Source organism: Nothoprocta perdicaria, unplaced genomic scaffold (genome assembly GCF_003342845.1).
Source record: "Nothoprocta perdicaria isolate Ctin4 unplaced genomic scaffold, notPer1 scaffold_0, whole genome shotgun sequence".
In the NCBI taxonomy this organism is placed as follows: Eukaryota; Metazoa; Chordata; class Aves; order Tinamiformes; family Tinamidae; genus Nothoprocta; species Nothoprocta perdicaria.
The window spans coordinates 17,620,695-17,633,834 of NW_020454092.1; the positions used below are offsets into that span (position 1 = coordinate 17,620,695).

A 13,140-nucleotide genomic window follows, 5' to 3' on the forward strand; every position below is an offset into this window, starting at 1 on the left:
CCTTGAGTGTACACTCGAGTACCAAGCCTGAAGGGCTTTTGCCCCCAGTAACAGCAACCAGAGCAAGACCAGTGCAACAGAGCACAAAGATATTGCCACAGATCTTCCAGAAAGGCTGATGGTTCTCTCGTTCAAATGTCATATGTGTAGCCAAAACAAGACACAGACAACACTCAGCTGCACATCGCTTCTGTATCAGATGCAGACACGACCTCCTGCCTGAGCCCCGGGGCCCTGGCAGAGACAGGGAACTAGCCAGGGAACAGCTGGATGAAGCTGGCCCGGGAAAACAGAGAGGATGTTTACAGGCAGGGGAAGCACTGCAGAGGAAAGGTCATTACTGCCTTCTTAAGCCTCTCAAGGGAATTTTGCCTCCAGACTGCTAAAGGCTTCTTTAAGGTTAGCTGGTGTTGGCTTTGTGATTTGAGATGAGCAGGTGAAAGGTGCTGCAGAAGTGCAAAGTGTTACTGTGATGATCACAGGAAAACCTGTTAGGCAAAGGTGAAAGGCCACATTCACAGAGGCTGCTGCTCAGTGCTATTTGTGAATGATGTACMGGGGCCATAGCATAAACAAAACTCATGAATTTAATTGCTGGGCCATTTTGCCTTCTGCCTCAGTTTTGCAGTCATAATTAGTGGAATTAAGAACAAATTGAGACTGCTCGAGAAAGGAGATATCATATGGTCAGTAGCTAGATTAAATGTTAGACAAATTCATGGAGGATTAAAGCATTTTACTTCTTTATCATTCTTTATCCTACAGGAATTACAATTACCCACTTAATACTGGATGCTGGAATTCTCCCAAGGTTTTTTAATATATTGTTATGCGCTGTGATCCAATCTTTGAGACTAGCCTTACCAAAGTTATACAATTTATTTAGTGAAGAGCTGACCTGAATGTGCTTGCCAGAGCTTCAGCTTATTTTTTACTTTAAGCTGGCTTACTTGGATTGAAAAAATCCAGCATTAGCCAAAATTTAGTTTTGTTAATTAAAAACATTCAAGAGTGCAATTCATAGAAAACAACTCTAGTCAACTGAAAAATAATAATGTGGACAACATTTCAAACTGCCACATGGACATCGGCTCAGTCAGGCCTCAACAAAAACACTTGATCAGTTCTTGCTTTAGGGATATGTTTTGCTTCATGATGATATTTTCAGCCATGAGCAGCCTGTTTGGAAGGGATCTCCTGGGAATCTGCACAAGGGTAAGGCTCTACCCACATGGATCTGATATCAGGATCACAGTGTGAGGCTGTAACCTCACTCAGAACAGACACTGTGTTGGTATCACTGGTATATATAGAATCAAAGATATTGTCAGTACTTATTAAGTAATAATGCAAGCTGAGGGATGTATTGTGGTCACTGCATATAAATGCTGTTGTGTTCGTTGAGAGAGCTAAGCAGATAAAATACTTTTAAATTTCCAGCATTACTTTCAGATTAATCACAAGATATAGGACACAAACTAATACTGTGGGAAGCTTAAAATGATGTGGGATTAATTTCTCCAGTGTAAGCGATATTGTCCCTCCCCTCAGTGGTATGATTCAGCATGGTAAAACTAATTTCACATACTAGTAGGGRGTTAAATACAGTGAATAAGAGTGGAAAACAGAAAAATAAAATAGCTCTAAGACAAGGTTGCATTTGTAAAACAGCAGCCGAGACATATGGTTTCTGGTTACATGCAAAATTAAGAGCTAAATATTGTCTGCCCTGAGGAAGAACACGGGATGTATTTCCCAGCACATCTCCAGCTCTGCACAGGCTAAAGGCTGATGGTGCATGTTAGTGCTACAGCAGCTCATGGACCACGGATGAGTAAGGAACAGATGGCTTGCCTGGCTACGCTGGCTGTGCCAGCAGCACATACATACCAGTGACCTACTAAACACCTTCCCCGACTGCACCCTGCTGCGCTGCGCAGCCCGCTGTATTCTGCCAGCAAATGTGGAAGTTCTGCCCTAGTTCTTCTAGGGGATAAGAGGACATAAGGATGTACTGAGAATTAGAAATGTGTATCTCTGACTCCGACTAAGACAACACATGTTCTGCAATTTGGTAACCAAAGGATTTGAAGAAAATCCTGAAGACTTGCAGCAGGGATAAACAGTAGCTGGTCTAAGGAGCATTTCTGAGGGTGTGGTTTCACATTGCATGTTGTCCCCTTGTCGCCGCCAAAAATGGGAGGTCTTTCTCCATTCCCTTCTCCACTGTCTTAYAGCAGTGAATCTAACAACTCTCTTCACTCATTTTTGCCCCCATAGTTTCGCAGTCTCAGCAAGATGGACTGCCCCGGAGATGCACGGGGCAAGCAGCAACAGAGTCGTTTTGTGCCAGCTGTTTTTCAGCTTGTGCCAAGCCACGGGAGTGGATCCCAGTGCAGAGGGGGGTCCCCTATTCGCTGCAGAAGGTCACTAACACTGCGGGCTACAGTCATGATGGAGATGTCAGTGCTGGTGACAGTCACACTGCTCATGCCACCAGCAGAACATGAGGCTGCAGCTGCTGCAACAGCCACTTTGACTGCTCCTGGATAACTTCTCCTAGAAATAACAGGCCAAATTCTGGCTGCAATTACACTGCTAAAAATCTGAAACATCTATTCTGACTCCTGGCTATGACATCTTCTGTTGATTTGAAGAATTTAGTTTTCACAGATTTTTTTAATAAAAAAGTCAGCTCAGCTGCTCTAGCATAACAGCAGCTACAGGTATGACAGATGTTGTAGCCTTGGCTCAGGACACACATTTCCCTGGGGCAGCTGTCTGGTTTTGCTCTCAGACTGCCATGGTATCAGTCCCTAATTCCTGACCCAGCAGACAGCCCTTGGCTGCAGTCTCACATTCTGTGGAACTAAAACCCCCAGAGGGATTATTTTTACATACACAGTCTTGCAATATTTTATTGGCCTATGTTTGCACTGACCATAAAAACACCTTTGGTCCTGTGTATCTCAAATTTGGGCCAATATAGGTGAGCTTGCAAGATCAGTGTTTGAGTGTTTGAGATCTCACTTTGTCAATCTGCAAAACAGGGGTCTGAAGTCAGTGAAAATAGAGTCCAAGTAGCCTAGTGACAACTAGTCATGACCAATTTAGTTTCCAAGTTTCCTAAGAATGGTGATGACAGCGTTATGGTTTCTACTCAYTATAGTTTGAAGGCAGATACCTCCTTAATTCTAGTGACATGGACTCCATTTCAAAAATGTTTTTTGCTTTGCTGTCCTYTGTCCTCATTTTGTCATCAGTTGTCATCAGTTGAAACTGTCGTAATACAGTTTTGACTCCAGGTTCCTTCATGCCTCCCATTCTGTGCCTGTGGTCTCCTGCCCAGATAGCAGAAACTCTGCTTCCTATTCCAGTCCCCAGCACTGCTATCACCATTATTCCCTATTGATTTGTTTTTATGTCAAAGAGCAGCCAAACATTTAGCAACATCAGCGCCACATGTTGAAAAATAGGCTCCTGTACAGCACAAACTGGATAAACATTAACCATAAGAAAAAGTCAAGTCAAATAGAGTCCAGTGCAGTGGTGGCAGCAGGTTTGCTTTGTGAGAGAAAAGTACAAAATRTCAGTTTGCCAGAGGGGACAGATAAATATTTCCATCACAGGTACATGTGGCTYTTGGTCAAAGACATATGAATGTCTCCTTTGGTCAAGGCTATTAAAAATTCTTTTATAGTGTAATCCTTGGATCTTTTAATATATCTGTAAATATCGTGTGTATATAGAATTCCAGCTGTAAACTTCTTTAAGTGGATTTCTGGTTCTGAACAGCCTGGTCTTTTTCCAAACTACAGTAGATAGCTGGTTTCTCCTGCCTTTTTTATAGAAATATAATTCTGTAAAAAATAAAATAGCATTTAGCTTGAAAGTGGGGAAGTGAAATAATTCAAGACCGATCAGGATTCCCATGAAAACACAAATTTTCTGCAGGAATATTCTCTTATAACTCTTCATTCCAGAAAAAAATCTTTTTTTGTTAAAATTGTCCAGCCAGGTTAAGTTTCCAGATGCCTGCTTCAAAATCTGTTAAGTTGGATGCAATTCTAAATATGCAGTGGTAAAAAAAAAGTGCTCTGATTTATCCTTCCTGTAAACTTCGGAACTGTACCAATTTGTGTGTCATGTTGGCCTAAGTCATGATTTGATCCTGATTGTACACTGAATTGTTTTGCTGGGTATTTTTTTTTTTTTTTTGATGTTTTGAGCAGAATTAGCTCACAAGGCATGGGTCTACTTAGACTTGAAGACTAAAACCATATGTGAGCCCTGCATTTGTACCCAGCTGGTGCCCAGATTTGCCCCCCTGATTGGCCTAATATAAAACAGGAGGGTTGGGCCCTACAGTTTAGTTGGCTTTTGTTTCCTTATGTGAGTGTTTGCAGCATTTGCTTGGTTGTTTATATCTCATGAGCCAAAATTTGTTTCTGTTGGTGACAACTGTGAATAGTGTGATATGTTATAAGAAGATTTGACCTTTGACTTAAAATCAAAGGTATTTTGATAACAGCAATGGAGCATAGTATAAATATTAACTGTTAAGGTAAACAATGTGGTCCTGAATGATGTATCTTCTTTTGTAAAAGTCCACCCCTTAGTTACATGCATTTTCTGTTCTGCTTGTCAGCTGAATATGTGTTCCAGAACTAAAGAAACCTATTTTTTAAAAAATGGACTTTATTCCTGTAAATGTGGCCCTCTTTATCTTTTTGCATAAAATACTCAAGGGCTGAATTATTTTAAAAATTGGATATCTTGCCTTTCTTTATTGCGTATTTCCAAAATGACTACTAATACCTACTCTTTTATCTGTGGGGACATGGTACAGACTTGCACAGTAATTCACTCAGAAAAATCAAACTAAAGATCTTTGCTGATTAACTGCTATGGATAATGTTGGGAATATTCTCTCTCACACTGCAGATCTTTCTGAATGATCCTCAGTAGGGATAACTTCTTTTCCATATATTTTGATTTTTTTTTCCAGTTGTAAGAAAGGAAAATGGTCTTTGTCTCACAGAAATATTGCACATCATAAGAATAAATCCATCAAAAATCATAAGGCACTAGGTACTTCGATGCATTGGAACAAAAAGATGATCCTTAGCCTGAGGTTCTTAGTCTTAAACATGGAAGAAAATGCTTTGAGGAGCCCTGCGGGGTTACGTCAGAAACCTTAACAAAGACAAACTTGTACATCTGTAGGGACAGGTCCATATCCATTGATTTTATTTATTTATTCCCCTTGTCCCCCCTCTCTCCTGACTTCTTTTGAGAAGGAAGCCTTTGAAAAAGCTGAGTTCCAGGATCAGGACTCTTCTCCTTGGGCCTATCCTGTGATTTTCCTTATTCTTTGATTGCTATAGTCTACTAGAGGTTTGTTGTACTCGGACTACCATGAAATGKTTAGCAGTTCTCAGCTTTATGGGGAAGAATGAAGATGCCTGTCAGGTAGCAAACCCTGGCCAGAGCTGAGCAGCTTCTGCTTTTCTGTGCTGGAGGGGTGGACTTCTCTCTTCCTGCTGAACGCAGGGAAGGGGCTGATGGCCCAGGACGCAGTCAGCAGAGCCCTGGGATGTTGGGGGGGCTGCTGCTGTGGCCATCTGGGTGCATCTGCTCTTCCCACCACTCCGTCCCTGCTGCCCCATCCACTGGTCATGAGGACACTGAGCACTGGGGCGYTGGACTAGGAAATAATAGTCAGAGGAGTAATACGGTCTTGTTACATTTCCACATTATCCCGTCCTCTTAAAATGTCTTTTCCTTGGCCTCTAGGACTCTCTCCCAAATGCATCATCTTCTACTATTTATTCCCATTCAAACTGAAAGAAAATGTAGGAGAAAAGCAGTAATTACTGCAGTAATTAAACAGAGACCATCCTACCCTTCACATCCTCCTTGCAGATGAGCTGTACTGTATGCACCAGCTCCAGTAGAATTTGTCCTTTGACACAGTATGAGCTATTTTTGAGCACGCTGTGTTTAGACTGCAGCAACAGGAATCTGCTGGCCCTGTAAATGCATCCTAGCTGGACTTTGACAGCTTCCAGATCGCTTGTATCATTATTTTATGACTGCTTGTTTGACATGAGGTGTTTGATTGGCTTTTCTTTACTGTGCTAATAGGATGACAATAAACAACATGTGACCTCACGGGAACAGGACTTGGTAGAACAGAACAAGCTCTAGAGCAGTAAAAGAAAAATAAGAACTTATATTAAGAAGGATGCCTTGATTTTTTTTTCCTCCTCTTCCCTAAAACAATATAAAGCCATCTGAAGTTTCTTAGCTAGTAACCAATTTAATAACATCCATTCTGTTACAATTATTTCTTAAAAACACTACTGTTATGAAATAGAACTCTAAACAGCATCACTACATTACTGTGTAAGGCAAGGCATAGGATTGGCTGGTAGAAGTATCTTTTTCATCCAATTCATATAACTAAATCTAATAAAATTATAATTATTAACTACTTTCAATGGGATGTTAATTTCAATTATGTTATGAATAGTATCACCATCTCATTAGACTTAAAAACAAGGCTAATACTGGATTTTGACATCTGGTAGTTAACTTCAGCCTATAGATTGTGATACAACCATACTAGCTTCTCACAAAAATTACTAGCAATACAAGTTCTAGTCAAATCCTCAAGCATTTGATACTTCTCTTTAAAGGAATCAAATATGTGGCAAAAAAATGGGTTACTTGGTGATATAATTTCTGATTTAAAACAAACAAACAAACAAAAAAAMCCTTCTAAAATAAGGACCTYACTCAGAAAGTCAATTTCTAGCAAAATCCTTTCTGCCAAAATCCTAACCTGACAATGCCATATATAAAACATCACAAGAACTACTCCCAGCACACTTCATTATTTGTGAATGGCTTCAAATCTGAAGTCAGACAGTATGAATGTGTCACATGGTGAGACGCATGCTTTTAAAATAAACCCTACAATTTTATCGTGTATCARCTCCACTGCTTGTACACTTAAAATTCTCTATTTGCAGGAGAGCAGATGTTTCCTGTGTTAACTTCGGTGCACATATGCAATTGATAAATCGAGAGGAAATTAATGAATTGAGAAGATAAGCCAATCTGGGCCTAGAAGCTCTCCAGCTGTGAATGGAAGTGATTTATCACTGAGCTAAAGGATCAGCTTTTCTAGCTCCAACCAGCAGATACATCATGACATTTAATCCAGACTTCCGCGTAGCTGTATAGGAGTTCTGTGACCGACTTCATCAAAGCCAGGATTTCACCCATAGTGCTTAGCTAGATGGAAAGCTCACTCCCCACAGTTGTTTTGCTTATTTATTTAGTAAATGTAGATTTTAAATTTCTGTAGCAGAGGGTAAAAAGATCAGTTTGTGCACTTAGGCTAGAAAGAGAGTGCAGCTGTGGTGGCTTAACATGGCAAAAGGAGAGTGAGATTAATGCTCTCCTTTTAAGCTTCAGCAATGAGTGGATAGTCATCCTGTCATTGTTTGTGCCTGCCCAAACTAGTGAAAATTTCAGACCTAAAGCACATGCCTGGGTGGAAACACAAGGCCTGTAATATGTATACAAGCTGTAATCAGGTAAGTGTGTGTGGAAAGAGAAATTTAAGATGACGTTTGCAAATGTTTAGATCAGGACACTGCATATTTTACCTGCAAAGAGACTCGGCAGAGTAAAATGTTTCCAAACCCCACTGCTCTGTGGTGTAAAGGAAAGCTGAACTAGCTAGACAGAAATGAAACTGCAATTCAGATTCTGAGAATTTGTCATATACACATTCACTTTTTATGCAAGCATAACTAGATAGAGCTGACTTTAACATTTGCGCTCCCAACATTTGCATAATTTCCATGAATTAATTTGCTATGGACCTAAAAAGCAACTGTGTCAGTGCAAGCAAGGAGAGGGGGACCTATGACCAGGGCAGACCCTTTCCAGTGACAGCTGGYTGTCAGATCACTTCAGATGTCATGCTACTCCATATTTCTCACAACTAGTGTTGTTAGAATTTCTGCTGAACTGAGTGTCCATTTGTTTAGATCTTAGCTGAAAGAGAAAGTATAAACATCTTTTAACCTGAAAATCATCTCTGAAAGTTATTCTTTTTTTCTATTTTTTTTTTAAAGAAAACCTTTTTATCATTAAGTTTAGAGCTTATCTTCAGGTTACRTTTTCTCGTAGTCTTATAAAGTGCAAAATGTTACCTTCAGAAAGAGGAAAGAATGAATGCAGTTACCGGATTAGGTCTAGCAGTGCATCTGCAGAACTCATGATTTGCTTTCCCCCCTCTTCAGTGCTCTCCTTCTGCGCTGCTCCCCCAGGATGGATGATGGAGACCATAATTATTCCCACAATCACAGCCACGAATGTTGTCCACAGATAGTAAGTGATGGTTATGATTCCCAGGCGACTAGAAGTCTTGGCATCTAGGGCTGCTAGTCCAGACATTAAACTGTGGAAAGAAAACACAAAATAAATATTATCTTTTGCATATAATCAATACAACATAAAACCTCATTTTCTACTTATTCTGGATGACCTCCTTCTCTCCTGATTGCTGTATATCGGGATTTGTAGGAGCTGTGCCTGTGACACAATCTCTAACATCTATAGCTAAAAAGATGTTTCCTAGTAGCCAGGTGAGATCTCAGTTACTTGACAGAACTTGAAACTCAGCATGCACATGTTTGGTCAGAACAGTATCGAGTGTAAATGATAGTTATACACAACCTGCTGGATCTATTGTGATAATCAGTCATAGGAACTTAGGTATGAAATTCTGTGCACAATTTTATAGACTTACAGGATGATTAAGGTTGGAAGGGACCTCTGAAGAGCATCTAGTCAGCACAACTACCTCTCAGCTCTTTCCTGTGTGAAACAGGACTAGTTTATATCTAGCTTCAAAGTGAGATTAGGCTGCTAAGGGGCAATTTTGACACATAATTCATTTTTTTTACATAGTAGCATAAAGTTTTAATTTTATATAAACCCYATATGAAGCATAGCATATTTTTGTTTTATTATGGGGCATGTTGGGGAGCAGGGAGTGACTCAGCATGCCTCCAAAGTGGAGACAGGCTCTGTGTCTTCTCTGTGCACTTCACTTCCCTCTTTGCCTCCCTGCTCAGCACTGTCAGAGGATGATCAGTGGTTTTGCCTTTGCTGAGCTAAACCACCCTAAGTGCTTTAAGGTGCAGTGCCCCTCTTGTACAGGCAAATAAGGACACTGCTTGGTCCCTGTATTAGCTCCAGGCAGCTCAGACAGAGCCCCAGATGGTGCTGTTTTCAAGTGGTCTTTTCAGTCACATAGTGACATGGGGCTTTAAACTTGAAGTTTGACAGGCGCCTGAGCCAGTTTAACAGCTCACTGATGCCCAAAGGAGATGTATAGACTACAAATCAGGGCAAGCATACATTGAGTTGGAAAAAAGAGTAGATGGAGACAATGCAGTTTTTAAGTATACATGCATTTTTATCTGTGTTAATCTCCTTTCATTTTTTTTTCCCCCTCTCTAAAGTGTAGGTTTCATACCATAATTACCCTGGTGTAGTTGTATGAAGCAATTATCTTCTGCTGTGTTACACTGGTTCTGTAGAACAMTAGGAGGATGTGCCCTGTTACACATAACATGAGAACTGCTTTGATTGTATGTTCAAAAGCAGTTGGGGAAAAAATAAGTCRAATGTTTCATATGTCTTTTGTGGGGGTCACCTCAGTCTCAAATGCTGTTCATGTAGATCTGGGGGGATGTTGCACGACTAGAGTCTAATCATACACTGGCTCCTAGGTGACAAATCCTGAGGGGGCTAATAATGAGATTGCTCTGTCTTGGGGATATTCATTAACAAGATCATCATCTGTAATGAGATTATCCTGTCATCAGATAAAGTCATGATCAGTTCATGCTGTGATGAGAAAGTCCTCAAAAGTAATTAACTATGGAGGTGCAACAGGGGTAACCGTGGAGTAGTAGAAGTCCAAACAATGGTCTGGATTCAAAGCCGTGTTCCTAGTGTCCTGCAATGCTCAGTTTTAAGAAGGGACCAGAGGAAACAGTTCTTCAAAGGCTGTCTTGTAACATTAATCATGTCATTTAAAGCAGTTATTCATCATGACTTTCAAGAACAAATGCCTGTAACTAGTGTAGGACTATAGTCTCTCACTATTTTTMACGTGGTTTCATATGCTTGATATGAGAAGGAACAGAAAATATTGAAGTTAATAGACACCAATGATCACAGTTATTGTATGAAGTAAGCAATATGCAGTGACACCACAGGTTTTCCTCACTGCTGGTATCTAGAGCTCAAACATTTGTATAATGTAGTGGAGAAATGACAGGAAAAGTAGTCTTTTTATTTCCTGGGAATTACAGAAGTTGGGAGGAATAAGCCTCCAAATGGCTTCCAGTAAGATTGCTGTATTGTGTTCAGATTTTCCTTTTAATTCCAGTYTTCATCAGACATATTCTTGGCTATGTAAAAATCTTTTCAACACTTTCCCAACTTTATCTAAAGCTGAGACAGAAATGTTCCTCTACTTTTCATCCAGTACTAGGCTCTCATGCAATGCAAAGGAATGAAAAATGGGGAACCTTTAATTCTGATTGGGGAACCCAAATCTGATTAGACTTGAAGTAACAGGTGAATGAATAAAATCATATTTTCAATCAAAAACGATTATTTGATTCATAGGTTAAAACTATCCAACCAATTATGTAGCTAGGCAGCTTCCATATGTATGTTTCATGTATAGCATGTTTTAATGATTGCCAAAGAGGAGAGGAGAAAAACAAAACAAAACAAAACAAACCAGGAATAAAACAATGAAAAGCACTTTGCACCTTTTCTGGTTATTTAGAGTACTCCACATTAATCAGCTTGGCAAAGAATTTACACAATTTCTTGTAATTTCATGTTCAGGGACTATTTATTAGTTTTTACTGAAAAGACTACATCAAGCCTAAGGCTTTCAAAGTATGTGTTAGTGAGGTTTTGGATGAGATATTACACCTTGTATTCCACAATTTAAGGCAAATCTCTAATTACTATGATTTAAGAGGTTTCTTGMATCTTGTTTTGCAACATCTGCTGCTGGACACAAACACAAGACACCCTAATAAATATGATAGCTCCATGACTACTTTACCTGCTGCATAGTTTGTTTCTGTTATATGAAAATATTATCTTTCTATAGCTTTTCTTTCTGCTGTCTAGGATAGCCTGCTTATTTTTCTTTTTCTTATAGCTTCCTTGCCCAATAGATCTCAGGTGAAATTGTGTATTTGTGAGGCCTAATTATGTTTGAAAAAAATAGCTTCCAAAGATGTTGTATATACTAAATATCTGTGTGAGTATTTGTGCTATGATTCCTACATTTCTGTGGTTTTCAAGCCTCATTAAAGTTGGTTTTCTGATAACCTGAAAATCTCCACACAGCATAGATCTGATGCTCCATAATATTTACGGGTTGAAAATACTTTTTAAGGTGCGTTCTTAAGAAGTAAAAGATGTCTTTTTTTTTTTTTAAGACTTAGGTAGTTCTGTGTCTGCTTTTTTTTTCTGGGAAATCAGTTGTTCTGATGCAGCCAGAACTGTTTTTTTTCTCCTCTATCTATCTAATCCTGTTTGCTATTAGGCAAAGCAAGTAAGGAAGTCAGTAAATTTGCTCTGAATTTGCAGCATTTTGATCATAGCTGGATATGGACAACGATTTTACTGAAGTTTAAGGAGTTGCTTGTATCATTTCCATGTGACAAATATTTAAGAGTTAATTATTCCACTGATGATTGTTAGTGTAGAAAACTGTGGCTAAATTATTTTTATCTAGAATGGCTTGATTAAAGTTTGTTTACTTGGACAGTTTCCATATGATTTATGAAAGGCTACGATTTTAGGCCTACGAACAAATACATGACTTTGTTATTGTTTCTTTGCTGCAGGAGGAGGGTAAACGGGGATCTCAGGATCAGTGGGAGAGCTAATGAAATGTAGATTAAGGTCTTAATGAGAAATTGGAAGGAAGGAGGAAGACCTCCACAAGTACAGGGGCTATTTTTAACAGGACTGGTTAAGAATGCAAGTCAGTTGTTACTTGTTTTAATTATTGTCAATGGTACAAAGAATTAACCTGTTAAATACTATGTTTTGTATCTGCTTTGACAAAAACCTGCAGAAAACCTCAACATCCATTATACTTTCTTTTTTTTTTAATGACAAAGAGAATTCTTTCAATACCTTAGAAATCTAACCAGTTCAGTGCGAACAAGTAGCTACCCCTTTGAGCAGCTCTAACCTTGCTTTGTCTGACACTGATAAAATTCAGTACTTATGGTGTATTTTATTTACAAATAAAGACTGAACTTCCTAGATTCCTTGAGGATTTTCTACTTTTTTCTATTGCTTTCTGATAAAAAGCACATTTTTGCTGACCTGCCTCAACATTAAAACCTATATCCTCAGAAAAGCTTTTGCCTATAAGAAGCTGCTGCTAAGACTCCATTCTGCATATGTATTCGTCTTCTTCACCACCAGAAGCCATCTGGATATTGCTTTGAAATAGATGGATTATGGATAAAGCTATCAGAAGGGATTAGGGCGATTAGAAAGACATTAATCCTGTCAAGAAGTAATGGTCAAGTATTAACCACCAACAGTTGTTCCTAGAATCATGTTTGTTTTCATTCATCCCCCATCCTTCCTCTCATTCTCATTTTGTAATTGCATGCCACAGGAAAGACCTTCCTAAGCAAGTTCTCCCAGCGAGGCTGGAAAGCTCCTCTGGCAACTACATTAGAGATGATTATATTACAGTTGAGCAGCATGAAAGGGAAGTGCTGGCTACACTAATGCTGCTTCATGCGGGCAGGCTCTCTACCTTTTTGTCAAGGTCAGGCCTTTCAAGTTTCAACATGGTAATAATCTCCATTTCCACAGCATCAGCCATTCAATCATCTTAAAATGTTTTTCTGATATAACCATCTATCATGTAGGAGGTAATGTTTCCATTTTACTGACAAGGAAACACAGAATATAAGGAGCTTACTTAAAGATAAACAATTTGCAGTGAATATGCCAGAAATGATCCTTGCACTGAGAAGGACCAGCAGC

General features: G+C 39.3%; 1 protein-coding gene across 1 annotated transcript in view; it reads right to left on the minus strand.

The window, feature by feature from the left end:
• The window catches only part of SLC1A7 (solute carrier family 1 member 7), a 44,516-nt gene that overhangs the window by 20,688 nt on the left and 10,688 nt on the right, over positions 1-13,140 (minus strand). Inside the window, exon 3 of the mRNA XM_026045540.1 lies at positions 8,264-8,479. Coding sequence (XP_025901325.1) covers positions 8,264-8,479 — 216 coding nt within the window. The remainder of the gene's footprint in view (positions 1-8,263; positions 8,480-13,140) is intronic.